The sequence below is a fragment of the Schistocerca serialis genome, chromosome 9 (assembly GCF_023864345.2).
Source record: "Schistocerca serialis cubense isolate TAMUIC-IGC-003099 chromosome 9, iqSchSeri2.2, whole genome shotgun sequence".
In the NCBI taxonomy this organism is placed as follows: domain Eukaryota; kingdom Metazoa; phylum Arthropoda; class Insecta; order Orthoptera; family Acrididae; genus Schistocerca; species Schistocerca serialis.
Genome location: NC_064646.1, coordinates 287,465,792 through 287,489,972, shown reverse-complemented (window position 1 = coordinate 287,489,972; position 24,181 = coordinate 287,465,792). Strand labels below are relative to the sequence as shown.

Below are 24,181 nucleotides of genomic sequence, written 5' to 3'. Positions count from 1 at the left end.
TGATGCACAACATTCAGGGATATTCCAGGAATGATCATTCGAAACAAAAAAGTCAAGTAAACATGCCTCTAAAATACATACCTTAACACCTATGAGCAATTCTTGATCTTTGATTCTGTCAAACAAATCTCTTCTACTGCAAGCTCTTTGCTTTCCATATTTTGGGAAGTGGTAGTATGGATCAGAATGAGGAAAAAAGTCTAGTAAACATGCACTCTAAATAGCATACCTTAAGAGCTATGAGCCCTTGTTCATCTTTGCTACTTTGAAACACAACTCTACTGGAGAAGAAATGCTCATAACATTTAAGGTATGCATTTTAGATCCCATGTTTACCAGACATTTTTTCTTGTTTCGGTCCATACTACCACTTTACAAAATATGGAAAGCAAAGAGCGTGCAGTAGAAGATTTTTGTTTCACAGAATCAAAGATCGAGAAATGCTCATGGCTCTCAAGGTATGTGTTTTAGAGCCCATGTTTACTTGACGTTTTTGTTTTGAATGATCATTCTTGTCATATCTCTGAATATTGATCATCACTTCTGAAATGCCCTGTATGTTTTGGCTTTCATTTTTTGTAACATGACCTCATATTCTTTTGCTACTCAATTTCACCGCATTAATTAATATTGCTTTCTTAGAGAGTGATATATCTGATTTCCTCAAGTGTGGCTTTATATATGAGATAAGTGTATATTCTACAGAATGTAGCTTCTCATCATTTCAGTGTTAATGCCCTTTGGTTTTAAAATAACAATTTCTGAGACATGTGAATAAGAGGAGATGCACAAATTTCCTGAGCTTCACTTTCTTCAAACCGAAACCAAATGGTTTTTTTAAAATTTATTATGAGTGTTTGAAAGCTCTTGTGTCCAAACTGTGGTGCAAGATGTAGAGAATCTTATTGCCTTATACTGTGGTAGACTGCAAAACAGAACTATACATATTACTCCAGCAGTACATAAGAAAATCTGGGATTCAGTGACATGGGAGTTGATGCATATATCAATGCAAAAATTCTCTCTCCTTGTGTTTCCCACAATTAATGTTCTACTGAGAGTCGTAGAAAATAAGCTGTAATGTGGAAATGAAGTTTCTCTGGATGCATCTCCATATAACATACTTCTTTTATGTGTCAGAAATGAGCTCTGAAGTTTGACCATGCCTTTCTTGTTATTTGCAGACTATTTCAGTGCAACAGTTTACATTAAGCTTAATGAGGGTAGTGAGGAATTGAAGATTGAAAGAGGAGTCAGGCAAGGAGATCAAGATTGAACTGCTTGCCTCTGTTCCACACAAATTTCAACAACAAATGGAGGAACTCACACAGCAAGGATACTAAGAAAGAAATATAATAAGATGAAACATAAATAATACATGTTGACAGTGACACCATAGAAGCAGTGTCTAGGACATTTGAAGACAGTGCCAATAAAAATTATAATAGAAGAGTAAATATACTGTGGAGTACTTTTGGTATACTAAATAGTGTTTTTTTTAAAAAAAAAAAAAAACATAATTTACGATCAGTGTAATTACCAATTTCAACATGGGGCAGTGAGACAATAATGAAGACCATTAATAAATGGAAGGATTTCTCAGTAAGCAATGGAGAGATACGTTTGGAGAACTACTAGAATGCACAGAAAAAAAAAAAAAAAAAAGAAACGGGCAAACGGCAGATTGGACTGGAGGACATAATTATGAGTGTGATAAAAATTATGTGGATGTGCTTGGGACAAGTTGCCAAGTGAATGGATGATATATGGACCAAGAAAGTTGTCCATGGGACAGGAAAAGGTCCAAATGACAATATAATGGGAGATGGGTTGGTGACAAATAGAAGACACACAGGAGCAGCATGGATGCAGATAGCTGAAGACCATAATGCATGGGAAAATCTAGAGAAGGCCTTTGCCATCAGTGGATGACGAATGCCTGATGATTATTATGCTGACATTATATTTAAGAAATAACACAGGCCCAATAACAGATCTCATAGGTTTCTGTGATGGATTATGCCCCATTGAGAAGCCACCATATCTTGTGAATTGCTGTTCAGCACCAAAAACAATCTCCTGCTATTTACCTTTGAGGTATGGATGTGAGACCTGGACCATTAGAAAGGCTGAACGGCGAAGAATTGACTCCTTCGAATTGTGGTGTTGGAGGAAACTTCTTAGAGTTCCATGGACTGCAAAGAGAACCAACAGATCAATATTGGAGCAAATTAAACCAGATTTCTCCCTGGAAGGTCTAATCTTAAAACAAAAGCTGACCTACTTTGGACACACAATGCGAAGGCATGCCTCTCTGGAAAAAACATTAATGCTGGGGAAGATTGAAGGAACTAGAAGAAGAGGACGTCAGAGGATGAGATGGATCGATGGCATCACAGAAGCAATGTGTTCCAACCTGGAAGGTCTACGGGAGAAAGTGCAAGACAGGAAAAAGTGGCGTGATTTGGTTCATGGGGTCACGAAGAGTCGGAACCGACTAAACGAATAGAGAGAGAGAGATAATATTAACAATTAACCTTCTGATACCAAGACTCTGTATTGGTGGCCTTTCTCTTAAGAGTCTTTGGTGATCAACATAAGATATGTTTTACAGGCCCCAAAGACGCTAGTTGACTGTAAGATTACTAAGCATGTTTAACAAATGTTGTGGATATTGTTTGCCACCAAATTATATAATATATTTCCAGTTGGTTAACATTTTATTCTTACTGATTCATATGTTTGTGCATTTGAACTTACTTTATGAAGATAACTTTTCATGTTACTGTGAAACCTTCCATTTTCCAGAGTGTGGTGGAATTATTATAGCACAATCGCATGGCAGTCTGCAGTCTCCGGGCTCACCAGGAAACTACCCACAGAACAGAGACTGTGCCTGGATTATCAGGGCTCCTCGGAGTAAACGAATCCAGTTTCATTTCTTCTCACTTCGAATGGAGAATCACACCACCTGCTCTTTCGATTTTCTCAGGGTACTGTTTTAAATTAATTGTTGTTATTAGAATTATGATAAAGGGAACACCTCCGTGAAATATGTATAGTGGACACAGTAAACGTTCCAATTCACTGTGTAGTTGAGATATTAAGTCATTGCTAGGCACATAAACAAGGCTGAGAATGTTTCTGATCTTTCATATGAATCTTCCTTTTGAGCTAACAGAAAACACACACACACACACACACACACACACACAAACACACATGTACACCTATACAACTGTGTTGTCCTAGCCAACTACAATGTGCCATCAGTACAGTTCAGCTAGGATGAGGGATTTTTCTCAACCCAATAGAGTTGCAGTGATGGCCGGTATATTGTAGCCATGCAGGTATATGTGTGTTAATGTATGTATATTTTCTTACCTTTGAAGAAGGATTTATCAGTAAGCTCAGCAATATGTTGAATCTAATTTGTGTGCTTCTCAACAGCTCAATGCCTCAACTGTGTGGTTGTTACCTTTACTCCCTCAGTTTCTTATATTTTATAATTATCTATTTCTTTTACTATGAGAGTAGCACACACACACACACACACACTCACACACACACACACACACACACACACACACACACAATTGGATAGATAAAGCTACTAATCCCTGAGCGGCAGCAGAGGAAAACATATATAATGGTTAAGTAGATGTGCAAGCTTTTGGAGCCAGTGGCTCCTTCTTTTAGCAGAACGTTTGAAGGGGATGGAAGAGGGATGAAGGAAAAGGATTGGTGAGGTTTAAGAAACAGGGAGAGTTTGAGAAAGTCGCCCAGAACCCCGGATCAGGGGAGACTTACCAGACTACTGGACAGTATGAGAAAGAAAGACAGGTCATTGGGGACGGCACTGGACAAGTTTTGAAAACCTGAGAGCTTAAAGTGGGAGATAGGGTGATTAGCAAGACAGAGATTATTGACAAAACATCCTGCTAGAATTTATAACAGGGGAAAGCTAAGTGCATTTTTCATGTAGAGGTGGAGGGTTGGAAAAGTAGACAAGTCAGAAAATAAAATATGTAGGAAACGAAAGGAGTAGTTACTGAGAAGAATAACTGAGACCAAAGAATTTAAGGTAAATTAAGGCCTGGTGGGTGATGAGAAACAAGGGCATGTTGTAATGCCAGTTCCCACCTGCAGAGTTCTGAGAAAGTGTTGTAGACCATGTTATGAAAAGGGGTATTGTGTATTGGTAGTATATACTATGTCTATGTCTATTCATCCTGCTGGTGACTTGGTGGTAATCATACCATTATGAAAGGCTGGATGTTTACATAAAAGATGGTACATTACATGTCATTTTACAGGTGGCTCTCCCTTTGATAGTGTATATGTTGTCAGTTATAGGCCTGGATAAGTGTTGGTAGGAGGGTACATATGGCAGGTCTTGCAGTGGGTACGGTTACAGGGGTAGGAGTCATAGGGTAGGGAAATGGGTGCAGAAGGAGCGTAGGGTCTGACCAGAATGTTTTGGAGATTGAGGAAGAGAGGACCACCCAATAGCTATTCTAGATGTGGTGGGCAAAATGTTGGACAGAATGGATCTCATTAAAGGACAGGATTTCCAGCATAATACTGAGTGACAAATGTTCTAACTTGGTTTTTGAAGGGATCATCAGAATAAGGGTTGAATATGATGGCCTAAGAAATCTGCTTTTTTACTAGGATTGTGGGGTAATTATTTCCAATGAAGGCTGGGGTGAGAATGGTGGTGTATTGCTCTAAAGAGCCTCAAATGCCAAGTCTGTATGGGAGAGAACATTTGACATGGAAAGGACAACAACTGTCACACTGTAAGTAATATTGTTTGTTAGTATGTTTAACGTGAACAGAAGGGTGTAGCTGAGCCTCACTGAGGAAGAGGTCAGCATCAAGAAAAGTATCAAGGGATTCAGAATAGGAAATCTGAAGTTTAATTGAGAGAATGTATTTAAAGACTCCAAAAATTTTCCATTGCAATGATTCCCACAACCAACAGTTGTAGCTAAGTCAGTAAGTATATCCACCAGTGCGATTTCAGAGGTACTTAGCAACCGATGGGCACATAAAGATGAATGACAGTGTTGCTAGCTTTCAAATGAATCCTCCTGTAGAGTTACCACATATACACATACACCCTTGCCACTACGCAATTCCGAGGGACTACATTTGGCTAGCTCTGCAACTTATCTGCGGTCAGAGACTGTGGTGGGTGCACTGAGGGAAGAAAATGGGCATGCAACTCAAGGGAGGGTGGCGAGGAGGGGGGGGGGGGAAGCTGACTGTTGGGATGGAGTGATAGGAGATGCCCAGGATATATATGAAGGAGCATGGAAACTTACTTTGTCAAAGTTGCGTACAGCACATGGTGATGTGTTGGACTGAACTGGAATGGGCATATAAAACATAGGAGGAGGGAGACTGTTGATAGAAGGGTATGGGTGAGTGAAGCTGGGGTAATGGGGGCAGGGGTGAATGTGAGTGCAGAGCAGGGGCAAGTGGAGATTGAGGCCATCCTTTGATCATGTGGCAGCAGCCTTGCCGCAGTGGGTACACCGATTCCTGTCAGGTCACCGAAGTTAATTGCTGTTGGGTGTGGCTGGCATTTGGATGGGTGACCGTCCAGACCGCAATGCCCTGTTGCCATTTTTCGGGGTGTACTCATCCTCGTGTTGCCAATTGAGGAGCTACTCGACCAAGTAATAGCGGCTCCAGTCAAAGAAAACCATCATAGTGACCGGAAGCGCAGTGTGCTGACCACACGCCCCTCCTATCCACATCTTCAGCTGAGGATGACACAGTGGTTGGATGGTCCACTGAAGATGGAGTGCCTTTTTTTAAAAAAAAAAAAAATCACATAATCCTCCTGGCATTAATATGTGAGAGCTGTGGATTGTAATTCATGTAATATAATATTTATATTTATATTGTTTTAATGGTATTAAGTAAAATGTTCTAGTGGCATTGTCAATAGTAATTGGTAACTTAGATTCTGATCCTGAGTTGCTGATGTAAAGAGACATGCAGATGTATTTTACGTCATGAGATATAAACAAAACACTTCATTGAGTTAGTGTATGTACCTGTGATGTGAATGTGAAATGGAAGCTATTCAAGCCCTGAAATTTATACCTCTCATATTATGTACTCATTTAATTTTCTTTCTACATAGTATCAAATGTGACAATTTTGGAGAATTTTAAAGTGAGTTCTTTTGCCTTTAGTTCTATGATGGACTTTCTGAACGTGATCCAATATTTGCTGAATTCTGCAATTCATCAGAACCAGAGCCTCTAATGTCACCAGGAAGCACTGTTATGATTCACTTTCATTCAGACAATGAAAGCAGCGACACAGGTTTCCAGATTGCATACTCCACAGTTCCAGGTATGTATGTACTTACATACATATTTTACAATACTGTAATCACCATGCATCTATGAGGGTGAATCAGTGAAAACCTTTATTAAAGTGTATGACAATTTATTACATACATAATTTCTTATAGTTATATTTCCAACCTGATTGCCATAAACTATTTTAGAATCAGCTAATGCTAGACAAAAATCTAAAACCTCATTAAAAGTGTAAACACTTGTCTCCTCAAACAATAGTTGTAAATTTTCACAAAATTAAACTTATTGAATTAATGATATTAGACCCGTCTCTTCTTACCAAAAACAAAGCTTTGGAGACAAGAGCAGCAGTTGTATGGAAGGCATACAATTACTGTATAAATACTTCTCTCATGCCTCAAAATCTTTATGCAAATCAGTTCAAATAATATGAGTTTATAACACAATTTCTGTATTTTCATTCAAAAATGTTATGATTATTAAAAAAAAGTTGTGACAAGTCAAAATATACTTTAGAAACATGAAGCAATTGATTCAGAACGCATTAATAATTGACCATAATTAAAATGTCATCAACTATTTGTGCCCACTTATGCCACATTTGATATTTTAAAGTTAATAAGAAAGGTACTGCTTTAAAAAACTATTGCCCTTTGAGTTATATTAGGTATACCCCATTCATCATAAGAATAAACCTTATGTAAACATTATGCTGTGTATTCTTCCACGTTTGTTAGAACTTCATTTGATTTCATTTCACGTGGAGTGGAAGCCAAGCTGTCTTGAGTACAGACAAGTACAATATTGAGAATATGTTTTATGCAGTGCAGGGAATTAGATTAGGAAATGAGACATTTGAAGTAGTAGATGAGTTTTGCTATTTGGCCAGCAAAATAACTGATGACGGCCAAAGTAGAAAGAATATAAAATATTAGACTGGCAACGCAAGAAAAGCGTTTCTGAAGAGGAGGAATTTGTTAACATCAAATTTAGATTTAAGTGTTAGGAAGTCTTTTCTGAAGGTATTTGTCTGGTGTGTAGCCATATATGGAAGTGAAACATGGACAGTAGACAGTTTAGACAAACAGAGAATAGAATCTCTTGGAATGTGGTGCTACGGAAGAATGCTGAAGATTAGGTGGGCCAATCATGTAACAAAGAAGGAGGTACTGGTTAGAATTGGGGAGACAAGGCATTTGTAGCATCTTTATTGTATTTAGTATTGGAGGGAAGTGTGGGTGGTATAATGATAGAGGGAGACCTGGAGGTGAATAAGGTAAGCAGCTTAGAGAACAGTTTCCTTTAAGACCAAATGAGGAAGCCGGTGCAGCAGAGAAAACATGAATCAAAAATCTGTTCATCAATTTTTTATGCAAAAAGTAAAATCTTTGTTGAGAAACTAAGTTGATAGTTTTGTAACTTTGCTTCATATAAATAAAACTCCCCCCCCCTCCCCCCCCACTCCCCAAGGCACTTCTGATGACTTTAAATTTGGAATGTACAATCCAGTTGGAGCAACCAGCACCTCCAGTTATGTTGTGCGATGTGATAGAGATATATGTTGGTGTCATATCACTGTCAACCTAATATGAACCAGTTAATGCACTTCAGCTCCTTTTGGATGCACTTCAAAAATGTGGGTTGCTTCTGCTTCACATCACAAGTTGCATTGCCCATCATATCATATCACCTCAATAAGAACTGAGCCTTACATTAAATGGGTGCAGTTTATTTCCTATTAGTAGCTAAATAATTGCTTGACTACTTTCACATTTTTCAAACAAAACAGTTACACCCAGTTTATGGTGCATTACTACATGAAAGAGGCCTGTCCTTTTCCTTCTGTACATAAATGACCCAGATCTAAGCACTGACTTTCAAATAAATACCTAGTTTTCAGATGCCAGTAGCATCTTTCTTATAGCAAAACCCCATGAAAACTATAAGAAAATATAAATAAAGTTACAGACCAGCTAAATGACTGGTTTGAAGTAAGCAAACTAATAATAAATACTTTAAAAATAACTTTTATAAGCATCTGTTTGAAAGGAGAAAGGAGGCAGAGAGCAGGAGGGAAGGTAGGGGAAGGCTGTTTGGTAACTGAGAGGAGAGGCAGCAGGTGTATGGGACAGGAATGTGGCAATGGAACTGGTAAGGTTGTTCTGGGCTCAGGCAGGAGGGTTTGTGTGTAGCCACACTGTAGCAAGTTGCTGTGCTCCCACCAAAAAAATTTCTGCTCTTCTTGACCAGCATCTCCAATCAATTGCCCACAGCCTAGCCACCTTTCCTAAAGGCATTAACCTCTTCCTTCACAGATTCTCAAACATCCCCTTCACATTACTGCTGCTAGTCACTGTTGATGCCACCTCCTTTTACATGGAAGTACCTCATTCCCATGGCTTTGCTGTTACCAAAAACTACTTATCCCATTGTCCTTCCGACTATAAACCAGCCATCTCATTCCTTATACATCTAACTAACGACATACTTGAACATAAATATGTTTCCTTCGAAAGGAAGATTTACAAACAGATCCACAGAAAGGCCTTGGTTACCTGCATGTCTCCCTTTTGTGCAAACTTGTTCAAAGGAAAGTTTCCTAATCACCTAAAATTCCAAGCCCCTTGTGTGGTTCACATTCATTTGTGGTATGTTCATACTGTAAGCTCAGGGCTTGTCCTTATTCCTCAACATATCTCCACTTTATATGCCTCCCACCCCCTGAGTCCAATGTACACATTCTTGGATGTGGGTCTCCACCCAGCTGATAGCTCCATCCAAACCTCACTCTGCAACAAGCTGATTAACCATCAACATTACCTGGTTTTTAATAGCTGCCATGTCTACTATGCCAAAAAGAAAATCCTATGTAGTCTTCTCACCTGTGGATGACACATTTGCAATGAGGAGAAGTCTCTTGCCCAGTATGCTGAAGGTCTTACTAAGGCCTTTACAAACACACTCCATCTCCCAACTTTTTCCACAGACACATTTCCTGTGGCACATCCTCACAAATCCTCCTTTGACCAAACTGAAGATCAGGTGCAGAGGAGCAACCCCATCATCACCCAAAATTATCCCAAACTTGAAGAACTGAATCTTTTGCCATGTCTTTGAGATTATCATTTAGTTATTGACCTTGCATCTAACAGTTTTTAAATTCCACCAGGACTGCCTGCTTTAATATTACTTTCTATGTTGCTTAATTATTTATTATTGCTATGCCTTCCTTATTTAATAATTGTTGCATTTAAGGGACGTCTGGTTGTGGTGGACTGTTTACGGATCCTGAGAAAACAATTACATCACCCAACTATCCACAGCAGTATCCTCGTAATATTGACTGTGAGTGGACAATACGTCTACCTCCAGGAGAAAGACTAAGCATTGAATTTACTGACTTTGAACTGGAAGATTCAAGAAGCTGTATATTTGACTTCGTGGAGGTAAATTTTCTATATGATGGATTTATTCATCCTGTGAATAATTTTTTGTATGAGGCATGCAATTGGTGATGTTCAAAAGGTATACGATAGTATCAGACAAGTAAGATGCGAAGATTGATGACATGAGGTGACGATAATTTAGAGTGCATGAAATTGACAAGTTTTTAAAATGTGCGTTCAGTAATATTTATTAAAATATTATAATTATGTGTCTCACTAACGATGTGCAGAACAATTAAGTACCAGGTTGGCACAATTAAAGATTTATTGCAGATGACAATTTGCGACAGTCACACACACACACACACACACACACACACACACAATACATGTCTGCCATAGTTAGAGTTGGTATAAATACAAAAAACAAATTCACAGTAGTGTATATTTCATTTACAAATATCATTCATGCAATCAGTTTCATATTTCTTTGCACTCATGTGGACCAAAAATTCAGATGCAGTGTAAAAGCAGTGGACAATTAAGAAAGATTTCAGTTTCTTGTTAAACAAAGGGAGAGATGTCATGTTTTCTATTTCTGTGGGCAGGATGTTGTATTCATGTTCTGTCTTGTACCATTGTATAGAAATTCACATTATTGCTGAATTTAGCATTGTTATTTTTAAAAAACTTAAATATTTCCAATATATAAAGGCGCATCAGGTAAAATAACTGGTTTTTTGAAAAGAGATCCACAGCTGTCTATTGGTTTTGATATGTGCATTACTTTTGTAAATCTCTTCTGTGTAAGGAGAATCATATTGGGATCAATTTTCTTGGTTTTTCAATGAAATTTTAGGAAACTGTTTTTTTGTGTTGATCATCAGGTTATTTTTGTCAAACAAATCACACAGCTTGGCTGTTATTTCATTTATTGCCTCTTAGAGTTCAATATTGTTTCACTTATTGCCTCGTGAACTTCAAGATTGTTTCTGCTGCTAAGGAGGATCCAATCATCTGCAGATAGTGTACTATTTGTGGCACTAATGTCCAATGGTAAGTTTTTTCTGTGTAGTAGGAACAGGATTGATCGAAGTATTGAAACTTGGTGCGCGCTTCATGTATATCTTCATAATCAGAGTATAATGTTCCGATGCATGTTTTATGGCTACTTTCTATTTCCTGTTTTTAAGATATGTGCTGACCCACTTGATGCCATGGGACTATAATTTCTCTAATAAAATGTGATGTGTGACATCAAATACTTGTGACAAATGTGAGAAAATCCTAACTGCTTTTGGTCTTTTGTCAAGTGGGTCTAGAGTGGAGTGTATGTATTGTGCATGTATTCCTACATGCAATAATTGTGAACTGATTCTTTGTGAATCCATACGGAGCATCAGAGTGGATTTGGTCCTTTTCCAGAAACTTCAATTAATCATATATATAAGATCCTAAATGTTATATTTTTCAGTTGTGATCTACTTTTGTCACATTTGCGTGTGATTATTAGAATATTATTTATGTGTCAGAGATATGGTTTGCTTATTGAAAATTTTGAGAAAATTCATATCAGTGATACATAATTAAGAGCAGAAGACAATCCTAAATTGTATGTACAATATAAATTGATTTTCATCAAAGATATACATTTAATAATAAACCATATCTCTGACACATAAACCAATATTATAACAGTCAAGCACTAATACGACAAAATAAAAGTACATCATAATTGGTAAATAATTTTTAGGATCTTAGAACATAAGTAACAGTTATATACAAAATGAAAAAGATATGAATGCAATGTTTTTGATATATTTCCGGAAGTTTCCAACACATTAGTAACAATATATAGGTCTGTTTTTTCCCCTATATTACTTTTCCTCACCTCTCTTAAAGACTGGAACAGCTTTCACCATGTACAATCAGAAAACATACAGACGGTTGAAATTAAAGTGCAGCTGCTCACAGAGGTCCAGTGTTGGCTGTGAGTATTGTATGCCAGTGAAACTTGGTAGATATTGTAATGCGCTAATGTGGAACTGAGTTACCCTGGAAAATTATAGTTAAAATTCTGGCCATCAGTTGCAAATCTAGTATTGTGAATGCAAGACAAATGTACATAAAAGTTTCCGTGCTTAATGAACTAGGAATGGGCCGTGGGTAGAAAATGTCAAGCCAGTGAGAAAGGCATAACATTAATTTTATTATCAACCGCCACTTACACAAATTGTTGAGTATGAGCACCAGAGATGTCACTGAAATGCTGCAGGTAGACACTGAATGTGTCCCTGATAAATGCATTCTTTTACTGTACCCTAGAGCCAAAAGTCACATGGATTCAAATTAGGTGATCTTGCAGGCCATGCATTTGGAAACCTCTGGAGATAACACATTTGTGGAAGGTTGCATTAAGCAGACCTTTCACTGGGTGAGCAACATAAGGTGTTGCCCCATCTTGCATGAAAACAATGGTTTCCACAGAGTTGTGCTCTTCCAGAGCAGAAATCACATGTTGTAGAATGAGATCTCGATAATGTCCAGACATCATGGTACATTTGACAAGCTCTCTGGATGTCTTCTCTTAAAAGAAAAATGGACAGAGAATAGCAGTGCTTGTGAATCCAAATCAGACAGCACACAGTCACATACGGGAAGTGCAGTTATTCTTCATATACAACATGCAGTTTAATAGTACCCCAAATTTGGCAGTTGTGTGTATTCATTGTATATTCCTGTAGTGTAAAACATGGCTTGTCACTCCATATAAAATTCCCCAACCACATATCATCAACTTCAATCCTTTCCAGAATCCAAAGAACAAATTCAAAAAATTGCTGCAGATCATGAAGTTCCAGATGCTGCACTGTCTGGATCTTATACAGATATCAATGTAAAATTGGCCACAAAATTTTCTGTATTGTTGACCTGGGGATGGACAGTTCTCATGGCACTGCACTAGCACTAGAACTACTCGAAGCATGTGCATGGTCAATTACAGCAACAGCATCCGAGCTCACCAGTGTTTTGAATTTTATTATCATCTTCTTTAAACGACTTGATGACATCGGGCCTCTCCTCAGACTTTCCAGTCAGTGATACTCTCTCAGTGCAGGACTGTGATTACTGCTGTTCACAATAGACAGTTTTACTAACCGTGCATGGTCTCTCTTCTCGACAGTCATTCTATTCACTCTCATTATGGCTTGTCAGATGACAGCATGGATGTTAGACCATCATACAAGCAGTGTGCAACATTTGGTGGCCAAAATTGGATTTTTTTTTTTTTTTTTTAGTGTAAATCAATTCCACATTAACGAATCAGAATATCTACCAAGTTTTGCTACCATGTGATAATGACAGCCCACACTCGCTCTACATGAGTAGCTGCATTTTAATTATAACCACCTGGTACCTGTCATCAAAGATGAATTTTACACATTAGAACATGTGACAGCTGTTCTACTGATGCAGTTCTTTATGACTCAGTCAGAGATATCATCAGTTACAGATAGTTTTTAGACTCTTTGTTCTGAATATAATTTCATCAGCAATAATATCCAAAAGAACATAGAAGTTATGTAATATTTTATTTCACTTTGCATACAACATAAGGGTTTCTTTATGCCTTGTAGTAAGTTATTTACAAAACTTGCATAGTGATTATTAAATATATTGGGAACTTCTTGTTGCTCAGTGATTTTAGAGGTTTTAAATAAGAGTCGTGTTTTTGTATTCAGGAGGCAGTTGATTTGTTCCACATGTTGTTACGACAATCCATATTGCCTGTGCTTTGTTTTGAGATGTAGCAACATAATTGTCATTATCCATACTTTTGACATGCACAATAACTTTCTTGTGGAGTTTGACATATTTCTAACATTGCCCTACCTCTCTTGTGGCAGGTGGGGGAGCACATTGGAAGATTTGTTATTTGTAAAAATTAATTTATGAGAAATCTTTTTGTGTCACAGTTGTTTACTCATGACTTCTTTTTAGAGGCTTTTAACGTAGTGTTTTTTAATTTAGGAGGGAAAGTAGTATGGGAGTAGTCAAGGAATGTATTTAACCCTCAACCAGGCATGCCATTTTTCATATCTGAGCAGGCATTGGGCATACTTTGTACACATGTAAAGAACAGCTAGATGTCTTTATGTTTTCAAGGTAAACACTATACTCAAAATCACAGCTTAATGTTACTTTAATTAAATGAAGGTTAAATGGGCATCCACTGTATGAGCTAAAGACCTGTTTATTTAAAAAATAATGAAATGAACTTTCATTATCTTTCATTGTACCACTCTGTTGCCATGAACAAGTGTTACCCCACAGTAACAACCCACTCGAAGCATTAACACTAGGAGGACAGGCATTAATGAACCAAGTGGAAGGACGGCTACCAGTCAGTTTGACCAGTGATGTTTATCTTTTTTTCCATTCAACTTTTTAAGTATGGTGTCTTTAAATGTTGCTAGTGTACTTTGCTCACTCCACAGATGTGTTATGCTTATATTTTTCTATAGAAACTATAATTAACTAATGAAGAAACAAGAACCGGAGTAAAGAATAAAGCATAAATACAATATTCACATAAATTAAATTATTTACTAAACTTACAAACACAAATAAACACATAATTATAAAATACCTTATTTTATCTCTATGACACGTTCCCAGTCGAAGCTGTTGGGATCTAATGCACAGATCCCAGCCAACTGCAAATTTCTTTACTAATTATCTGAAAGACAACTGCCTCATCATGGGATTGTGCTGCTAGCTTGTAATATTGGACATTTTCATCCATGGATTGTATTTTTTCTCGCATAGCTCACTGTTTATTTTGCACGCTGGGGTGACAAAAGTCGTGGGATACTTCCTAATATCCCGTCGAACCTCCTTTTGTCCAGAGTAGTGCAGAAATTTGATGTGGCATGAAGTCATTGGAAGTCCCCTGCAGAAATATTGGGCTGTGCTGCTTATAAAGGCGTACATAATTTTGAAAATGTTGTCGCTGCAGGACGTTGTGCATGATCTCACTTATTGATTATGTCCCATAATGGGATTCATATCAAATGGGATTGATATGAGATGATCTGGACAGCCAAATATTTGCTCATCTACTACTTTAAGTGCCTCATTTCCTATTCTAATTCCCTCAGAATCACCTGATTTAATTCTACTACATTCCATTATCCTTGTTTTGCTTTTGTTGATGTTCATCTTATATCCTCTTTTCAAGACACTGTCCATTCCATTCAGCTGCTCTTCCAAGTCCTTTGCTGTCTCTGATAGAATTACAACGTCATCGGCCTGCCTCAAAGTTTTTAGTTCTTCTCCCTGAACTTTAGATCATACTCCAATTTTTTCTTGTGTTTGCTTTACTGCTTGCTCAATATAGAGATTGAATAACTACATCCCCTGTTGTGCCCATTGACTCTAATAACTGCCATCTGATTTCTGTACAAATTGTAAATAGCCTTTTGCTCCTTGTGTTTTATCCATGCCTCCTTTAGAATTTGAAAGAAAGTATTCCAGTCAACATTATCAAAAGCTTTTTCTAAGTCCTTGTTATTAATTTTGTTAACACTAAGCTTGCACAATCAGGTAGGAATGTACATTACTTTAATAAAGTGTGGCTGTATATACTAAAATGACTGGAATATGTTCTTTCTAGTACCATGTAATACTTGATCAGTTTTGTTGGTTGTTTTTTTTTTCTCTCTCCTGGATATTGTGGGTAATAGATAGCACTTATATATTGTAGAGGTATTCTTGGTGGAAACACTTTTTACTTATGAAATAAAGATTACGCTTTATAAAAACCACATACCTAATCCACAGGTATGAGAGTTCATTTATTCTTTCAGTATATATGTTGATAGACTTTGGATGCTTGGTAACCCATTATTTCCATTAAATGTGTGTTAAGGTTCAGTTAGAAAATCAAATTCAGTTATTCTTCAAAGAACATTGATTCATATAAACGTTGGCTTTGTTGTCATGATTTTGAGCCCCTCTTACGTAGTTTAGGTATTTTAATTTTTGAAATATTATGTGTACCAGTGCATATGTTATCCAAATAAGAATCACAAGAGGGAGAGGGAGGAAGAGATGGGTAAGGGTTGGGGGAAGAGTAGTGTGGGAGAAAAGAATCAAAGTTATATGTTTATTGTCGGTGTTGTGTTTGAATGTTGCAGCTGAGAGATGGAAATTCAGAGGAATCTCCACTGATTGGTCGCTACTGTGGAGTGTATGGGCCACCTACCTTTATGTCAAACAACAACAAACTCTACCTTCGTTTCCGGACAGACATGTCAATAACCAGAAAAGGCTTTAGCATGAAATATCATGCTGGTGAGTGATACCAGTTAATGTCTGTTAATGAAATTATAAACTATAATTCAGATTAAATAATATTACCACTGCTGCAGTTTGCTGTCTTCTTGTGAATACATAAAGCTATTTCCTCATATTTGTGTCTCTCACTATTATCTTCAGTGCTTAACTTTGATCATTTTCAAGTATATTGCTTAAAACTTCTGGAATGTGCAAACATTAGATAGCGCTGCAGAGAATTTTACACCAATAACACTTACGTAGAGTCACTCTGTAGTATCACACTATTTCCCACAGAATGCCAAACAACTTGTGCAGGTTTTTCTTTATAACCTCGCATATGGTTATTATTTTAGAGAAACTTTGCATTGTTAGCTGCTCCAAGCAGAAGATGTGCTGCACAGTTTTTGCAATTTTGACTGAGATAAACTTACCCTGCAGTGTTCCTCTTTGGCATGCCAGTAGGAGATATACACTCCTGGAAATTGAAATAAGAACACCGTGAATTCATTGTCCCAGGAAGGGGAAACTTTATTGACACATTCCTGGGGTCAGATACATCACATGATCACACAGACAGAACCACAGGCACATAGACACAGGCAACAGAGCATGCACAATGTCGGCACTAGTACAGTGTATATCCACCTTTCGCAGCAATGCAGGCTGCTATTCTCCCATGGAGACGATCGTAGAGATGCTGGATGTAGTCCTGTGGAACGGCTTGCCATGCCATTTCCACCTGGTGCCTCAGTTGGACCAGCGTTCGTGCTGGACGTGCAGACCGCGTGAGACGACGCTTCATCCAGTCCCAGACATGCTCAATGGGGGACAGATCCGGAGATCTTGCTGGCCAGGGTAGTTGACTTACATCTTCTAGAGCACGTTGGGTGGCACGGGATACATGCGGACGTGCATTGTCCTGTTGGAACAGCAAGTTCCCTTGCTGGTCTAGGAATGGTAGAACGATGGGTTCGATGACGGTTTGGATGTACCGTGCACTATTCAGTGTCCCTTCGACGATCACCAGTGGCGTACGGCCAGTGTAGGAGATCGCTCCCCAAACCATGATGCCGGGTGTTGGCCCTGTGTGCCTCGGTCGTATGCAGTCCTGATTGTGGCGCTCACCTGCACGGCGCCAAACACGCATACGACCATCATTGGCACCAAGGCAGAAGCGACTCTCATCGCTGAAGACGAGACGTCTCCATTTGTCCCTCCATTCACGCCTGTCGCGACACCACTGGAGGTGGGCTGCACAATGTTGGGGCGTGAGCGGAAGACGGCCTAACGGTGTGCGGGACCGTAGCCCAGCTTCATGGAGACGGTTGCGAATGGTCCTCGCCGATACCCCAGGAGCAACAGTGTCCCTAATTTGCTGGGAAGTGGCGGTGCGGTCCCCTACGGCACTGCGTAGGATCCTACGGTCTTGGCGTGCATCCGTGCGTCGCTGCGGTCCGGTCCCAGGTCGACGGGCACGTGCACCTTCCGCCGACCACTGGCGACAACATCGATGTACTGTGGAGACCTCACGCCCCACATGTTGAGCAATTCGGCGGTACGTCCACCCGGCCTCCCGCATGCCCACTATACGCCCTCGCTCAAAGTCCGTCAACTGCACATACGGTTCACGTCCACGCTGTCGCGGCATGCTACCAGTGTTAAAGACTGCGATGGAGCTCCGTATGCCACGGCAAACTGGCTGACACTGACGGCGGCGGTGCACAAATGCTGCGCAGCTAGCGCCATTCGACGGCCAACAGCGCGGTTCCTGGTGTGTCCGCTGTGCCGTGTGTGTGATCATTGCTTGTACAGCCCTCTCGCAGTGTCCGGAGCAAGTATGGTGGGTCTGACACACCGGTGTCAATGTGTTCTTTGTTCCATTTCCAGGAGTGTATGTTACATAACCAGCTAAGTAAAACAATCTGTGCACTTTGCATGTTTAGTTATATACAAAAGGTGACTTATAAGTTTATGTTTTGGAGTGAGATCACTATTGCCATATACAGGGTGAAGAAAAATCCAAAATGATATTCCCCAAGCTCTGCTTCTACCAGTTTTTCCATTCATCTGTAAAGAATTTGTGTTAGTATTTTTCTGCTGTGACTTATTAATCTGATAGTCTGGTAATTTTCACACCTGTCAACACTTACTTCCTTTGGTATTGGAATTATTATATTTTTCTTGAAGCCTGAGGGTAATTCGCCTGTCTCATAAATCTTGCTCGCCATATGGTAGAGTCTTGTCATGGCTGGCTCTCCCAAGGCTATCAGTAGTTAATAATGGAATATTATGTACTCCCAGGACCTTGTTCCAACTTAGGTCTTTCAGTGCTCTATCAAATTCTTCACGCAGTATTGTATCTCCCATTTCATCTTCATCTACGTCCTCTTCTCTTTCCATAACAGTGCCCTCAAGTACATTGCCCTTGTATAGTCCCTCTATAAACTCGATCCACCTATCTGCTTTCCCTTCTTTGCTTAGAACTGGTTTTCCATCCGAGCTCTTGATATTCATACATTTGGTTCTCTTTTTGCGAAAAGTCTCTTTAATTTTCCTTTAGGCAGTATCTATCTTACCCCTAGTGATATATGCCTCTACATTCTTACTCTTGTCGTCTAGCCGCCCCTGCTTAGCCATTTTGCATTTCCTCATTTTTGAGACATTTGTACTCCATTTTGCCTGCTTCATTTACTGTATTTTCTTCTTTCATCAATTAAATTCAGTATCTCTTCTGTTGCCCAAGAATTTCTACTAGCCCTTGTCATTTTATCTATTGATCCTCTGCTGTCTTCACTATTTCATCTCTCATTCTTCATCTCCCATTCTTCTTCTACTGTATTTCTTTTCCCTGTTCTTGTCAGTCGTTCCCTAATACTCTCTCTGAAACTCTCTACAACCTCTGGTTCTTTCAGTTTGTCCATGTCCCCTTTCCTAAAATTCCCACCTTTTTGCAGTGTTTTCAATTTATTCTACAGTTCATTACCAATAAATTGTGGTCAGAGTCCACCTCTGCCCTTGGAAATATCTTACAATTTAAAACCTGGTTCCTAAATCTCTGTCTTACCATTATATACTCTATCTGAAACCTTCCAGTGTCTCCAGCCTCTTCCATGTCTACAACCTTCTTTCATGATTCTTAAACCAAGTGTTAGCTGTGATTAAGTTATGTTCTGTGCAAAATAGTACCAGGTGCCTTCCTCTTTCATTCCTTACCCCCATTCTATATTCACCTTCTACTTTTCCTTCTCTTCCTTTCCCACTGTCAAATTCCATTCCCCCATGACTATTAAATTTTCGTCTCGCTTCACTATCTGAATAATTGCTTTTATTGCATTATACATGTCTTCAATCTCTTCATTATCTGCGGAGCTGGTTTGAATATAAACTTGTACTACTGTGGTAGGTGTGGGTTTTGTGTGTATATTGGCTACAATAATGCATTCACTATGCTGTTCATAGTAGCTTACCCACACTCCTATTTTTTTATTCATTATTAAACCTACTCTTGCATTACCCCTATTTGATTTTGTATTTATAACCCTGTATTCACCTGACCAGAAGTCTTATTCCTCCTGCCACCGAACTTCATTAATTCCCACTATATCTAACTTTAACCTATCCATTTCCCTTTTTAAATTTTCTAATCGACCTGCCCGATTAAGGGATCTGATATTCCACGCTCCGATCTGTAGAATGCCAGATTTTTTTCCCCTCATAATGATGTCCTCCTGAAAAGTCCCCACCCAGAGATTTGAATGGGGGACTATGTTACCTTTGGAATATTTTACCCAAGAGGATGCCATCATAATTTAACCATACAGTAAAGCTCCATGCCCCCGGGAAAAATTACGGCTATAGTTCCCCCTTGCTTTCAACCATTAGCAGTATCAGCTCAGCTAGGCCGTTTTTGTTAAAGTCACAATCATCCAGACTTTTGCGACTACAACTAGTGAAAATTCTGCTGCCCTTGTTCAGGAACCACACATTTCTCTGGCCTCTCAGCACATACTCTTCAGTTGTGGTTGCACCTACGGTTCGGCTATCTGTATCATTAGGGCACACAATCTTCCCCACCAACAGCAAGTTCCATGATTCGTGGGAGAGGGGGTTAACTGGTGTAGTAGGGCATTTAAACCATTAGAAAAATTATTTGTAAACACATATTTTTCCATTACATATATTTTTAAACAAAAATTGTATTCACATCAATGTGCCGATTTATTTTCTTCTTCACTGTTTGTTTCACAGGAAACAGAAAAGTTGTATTTATGGGTTATTGGCTTATGGTCAGCAAGAACAGTAAACAAGGCTCAATATAATTGAGATTTAGAGGATATATGGATAGTGAGGGGGGGTGGGAGGGGAGAATGGACGTAGGAAGGGGCAAGAAGGAGATGGACAGGGAGAGGGTGAGGGAAAGATGGGTAGAAGAGGAGATGGACAGAGAGAGAGGGAGAAGGCAATGGACAGAGAGAGGGGGAGAATGAGAAGATGGATAGAGGAAAGAGTGAGATGGAGATTGGGATATATATCCAATTTCCATGTATATTTAGCAATTATGATTGCTTCAATAGTTGTTATATAAAAGCAGTTGCTTGCTGTTATGTTGTGTAATTCAGTAAAAAGAAATTGTACCTTATGATTGTATTTTTCATAAAATCACAAAAAATGTTCTCAATGTCTGCATTTTGTTTACAGTTTGTGGTGGTACAATAACTGCTCCATCTGGACAAATACATTCTCCACTGTATCCAAATGTATACCCCAACAGCAAACACTGCATATGGCAAATCGAGCAGCCACTTGGAAAAGCCATTGAACTTAATTTTGTTGATTTTGATTTGGAAGCTCTCTTCTTCAGGAGATTACATTCAGTGTGTCCATATGATGCGTTAGAGGTAAGTGTCAGAATTTTTCCAGTATTTTGGTAGATATTTTGGCAATGAGACTGTACATGATGTTCAGTTTGAATGTTTTGAAAATGACTGGATTCTAATCAGTTGTCAGAGTTACAGAGAAGACACTCAGTATTTATGTAGTTTAATCTGTTATTATGTATTTCAATGACATGTGATTCTTATAAACTGTCAGCCCTATCATAGAAATAGGAACATTTCCTGCTGAAATATTTTTCTCAGCTACTCAATTCTAGCATTTAGGGATTTACTTCCTAGGCAGTGATAGGTCATTGGTTCAATGAACTCAAGCATGAGAGAAATTGCATTGAAGATTAGCGATGGTGTGACAATATAGCAACATCCATTAACAAAGAAGATGAATCCCATGTTTAGAGAATGACTAAAGATGGAAGTTGCCGCACCAACCAATAAACCTGGATTCTTTTGACAACTATCAATAAGATTTTGTGTTGGAGTTTTTTTCTCAATTAACAGATGCCAAGCCGACCAGCTCCAGAAAAAAAAAAAAAAAAAAAAAAAAAAAACTAATCAGATATTTGAATTGTATTGAAATATGTTTGATAGTTTTAATTCTGACAGCTGAAAATAAATATTTGACATCATAACATGTAAAGAAATTTGACTGAACTATTTTGGTCCATAGGTGAAAGATAGACATTTTGACCTATGTTGATGATCCCTTAAGGAGAGTGAGAGAGAGAGAGAGAGAGAGAGAGAGAGAGAGAGAGAAGAGAGGAAAAAGATTATGAAAAACAAAGAATATTCACCTCTTTCTTGACAGCTAGTAGATTCAGTCATTACAGCCACACTTATGAAAGGCAGTGACTGCTGAAAAGAGTCCATGTGAACTGTCTAAAGGTGGACTTGTATGTGACTGTCTTCCATCATGATAACTTATCTGTCGTAACACTTCCATTTTTTACATAAATATACGAGGGTTGCCTAGAAGGTAATGCACTGCATTTTTTTTCTCAGCCAGAAACAATGCTATGAATGCGAAATGTTTCGTTTGTATTATTTGAAGTCTCCTGAGTGAGCTCGTCAAGTTTTCATCACTTCTGACAGATAGCATAGCTGCAGGACAGTTTCAAAATGTCATCTGTAGTCATGTACGTTACAAGCTATGTGCCATCATTTCTGCAAAGAAAGAAACTGTGCGGAATATTCACAAAGTTCTTGGAGTATCTGCTGTCAACAGAAGTACAATTAGTTGCTGGTCACAGACAGTGAGGTCATCAGAAGGCAGTTCGGCGGAGCTCCAAGATTTGCAGTTATTGGGGAGTCCATCCATGGCTGCCACACATGACATGTTGCAGGGAGCTGATGTTGCCATTCATGAGGACAAACACATTATGGCTTGGCAGTTGGTGCTGCATCTGTCAATCACCAAAGTAAATGTGGATGCAATTATCTGGACTCTTGGATGTTCAAAAGTGTGTGCAAGATGGGTCCTAATGATGGAGCACAAAGTGCACAGAAAAAATGTTTGTCATGATTTGTTGCAATGTTTTGAAGCTGAGTGGTAGGCCTTCTCATCGTGGATTGTGACAGGTGCTGAAACCTGGTTTACCGTTTTGAGCCCAAAACAAAATGACAGTCGATGAAATGGAGTCTTTCCCACTCCCCACAGAAGATAAAGTTCAAAGCAACTGCTTCTGCCGGTAGGGTCATAATTACCGTGCTCTGGGACTGTGAAGGTGTGATTCTCATTGATATGATGCCAAGAGGCAGTACCATTAATTCAGAAGCATATGTCAACATGTTAACAAAACTTAAGACGTGCTTCCGGTGACTTCGGCTCCACAGCAGGAGATGTTCTGCTGCAACACGATAACGCTCAGCCCCACACAAGTCTGATGACTGCTGAACACATCGCAAAACAGGTTTGCACAGTGTTACCCCATCCACCCCACAGCCCTGACCTAGCCCCCTCAGACTTCCACTTGTTTGGGCCATTAAATGTTGCCATTCGTGGAAGACATTTTGAGGATGATGAGTGGATGATTCACACAGTGAAGCAGTGGCTCCACTATCAGGACAAGTATTGGTACTGACAGGGCATACACACTCTTGTTTCGCACTTGATGAAGGCCATATAGTGGGATGGAGATTACGTGAAAAAATTACACACATGCTTTCGTGAACGTAATTCTTATTATGTTCAATGAAGAATTATTGTTGAAGAAAAAAAATGTGGTGCATTACTTTCTGGGCAACCCTTGTATATTATATATCTGGAATCAGATTTTGTCAAAACAAATTGTCTTCAAATTTATTGACAAATTTGTATTGATATTTTAATTAGTTAATAGTAATTAAAAATTGTTTTTGAGATGAAACAAATTACCTTTATTGAGACATTTTGATCTCATACTTCGACTGCAGTAGTCCAGTTGTTTCAATATGCTTTTAAAAGAAAGTGTCATAAAAGTAAGTTGAGCATTGCTCATAAATCAGATCTCATGAGATAAGTTCATGGATGCTATCCCCCACAAAACCCATTATGCCACTGTGAGCTGTAAATGGTTGTGACTTCCAATAAATGTTACTAATGTTGGGGATAATTTCTAAACAGTAAGAAAGAAGGGAGAAGATGAAACCTAGTGCCAGCACATAGCCTGCTCCTGTCAAATAGCGCCAAATGCATCGTTAGGCTTAATTCCACATTCAGCAGACAGATAAAAATAAACAGTGTTATATGCACTAGCTTTATATTATACTGTGGATGGTTTGAATATAATCCAGGACATTGAATGAAGTCTGTTCATCAGGAACATTAGGTCACTAGCTCACTTCTCTTTACTAGTCACAATATTGTTTATGAAAATATTTTCCACTATGTTAGCAAGATTTGAACCTGCTACCTCATAGTTGTACATTATTGCAGAGGTGTCTGCTAGCACTTTTGACCATGAATGTAGGTTCCTGTGTCCACATGACTGCACAGATATGGCCTCACAAGGGATCTTACTCTTTCCAGACCAAAATAAATCATTTACAATAATGTTTTGACAACTGAATGAGACTGTCACTTTCAAACATTTCTACACAATCTCACCAAAATGACAACTATGAGCTTTGAGAGAATGGCTTATTGGATACAACTGAGGAAGAACAGTTGTAGAATATGTGCAGGTAAATTTTAGAAACATCAGAGAGTAAAAATACTTTGTAACCATGGTGTTAACAA

At 38.7% G+C, this 24,181-nt stretch overlaps 1 protein-coding gene across 1 annotated transcript in view; it reads left to right on the top strand.

Moving 5' to 3' along the window:
* Window positions 1–24,181, top strand: part of LOC126419763 (cubilin-like) — a 753,686-nt gene that overhangs the window by 151,353 nt on the left and 578,152 nt on the right. Inside the window, exons 16-20 of the mRNA XM_050086938.1 lie at window positions 2,809–2,993; window positions 6,213–6,375; window positions 9,600–9,790; window positions 15,931–16,087; window positions 20,771–20,970. Of these exons, the coding sequence (XP_049942895.1) occupies window positions 2,809–2,993; window positions 6,213–6,375; window positions 9,600–9,790; window positions 15,931–16,087; window positions 20,771–20,970 (896 nt within the window). The remainder of the gene's footprint in view (window positions 1–2,808; window positions 2,994–6,212; window positions 6,376–9,599; window positions 9,791–15,930; window positions 16,088–20,770; window positions 20,971–24,181) is intronic.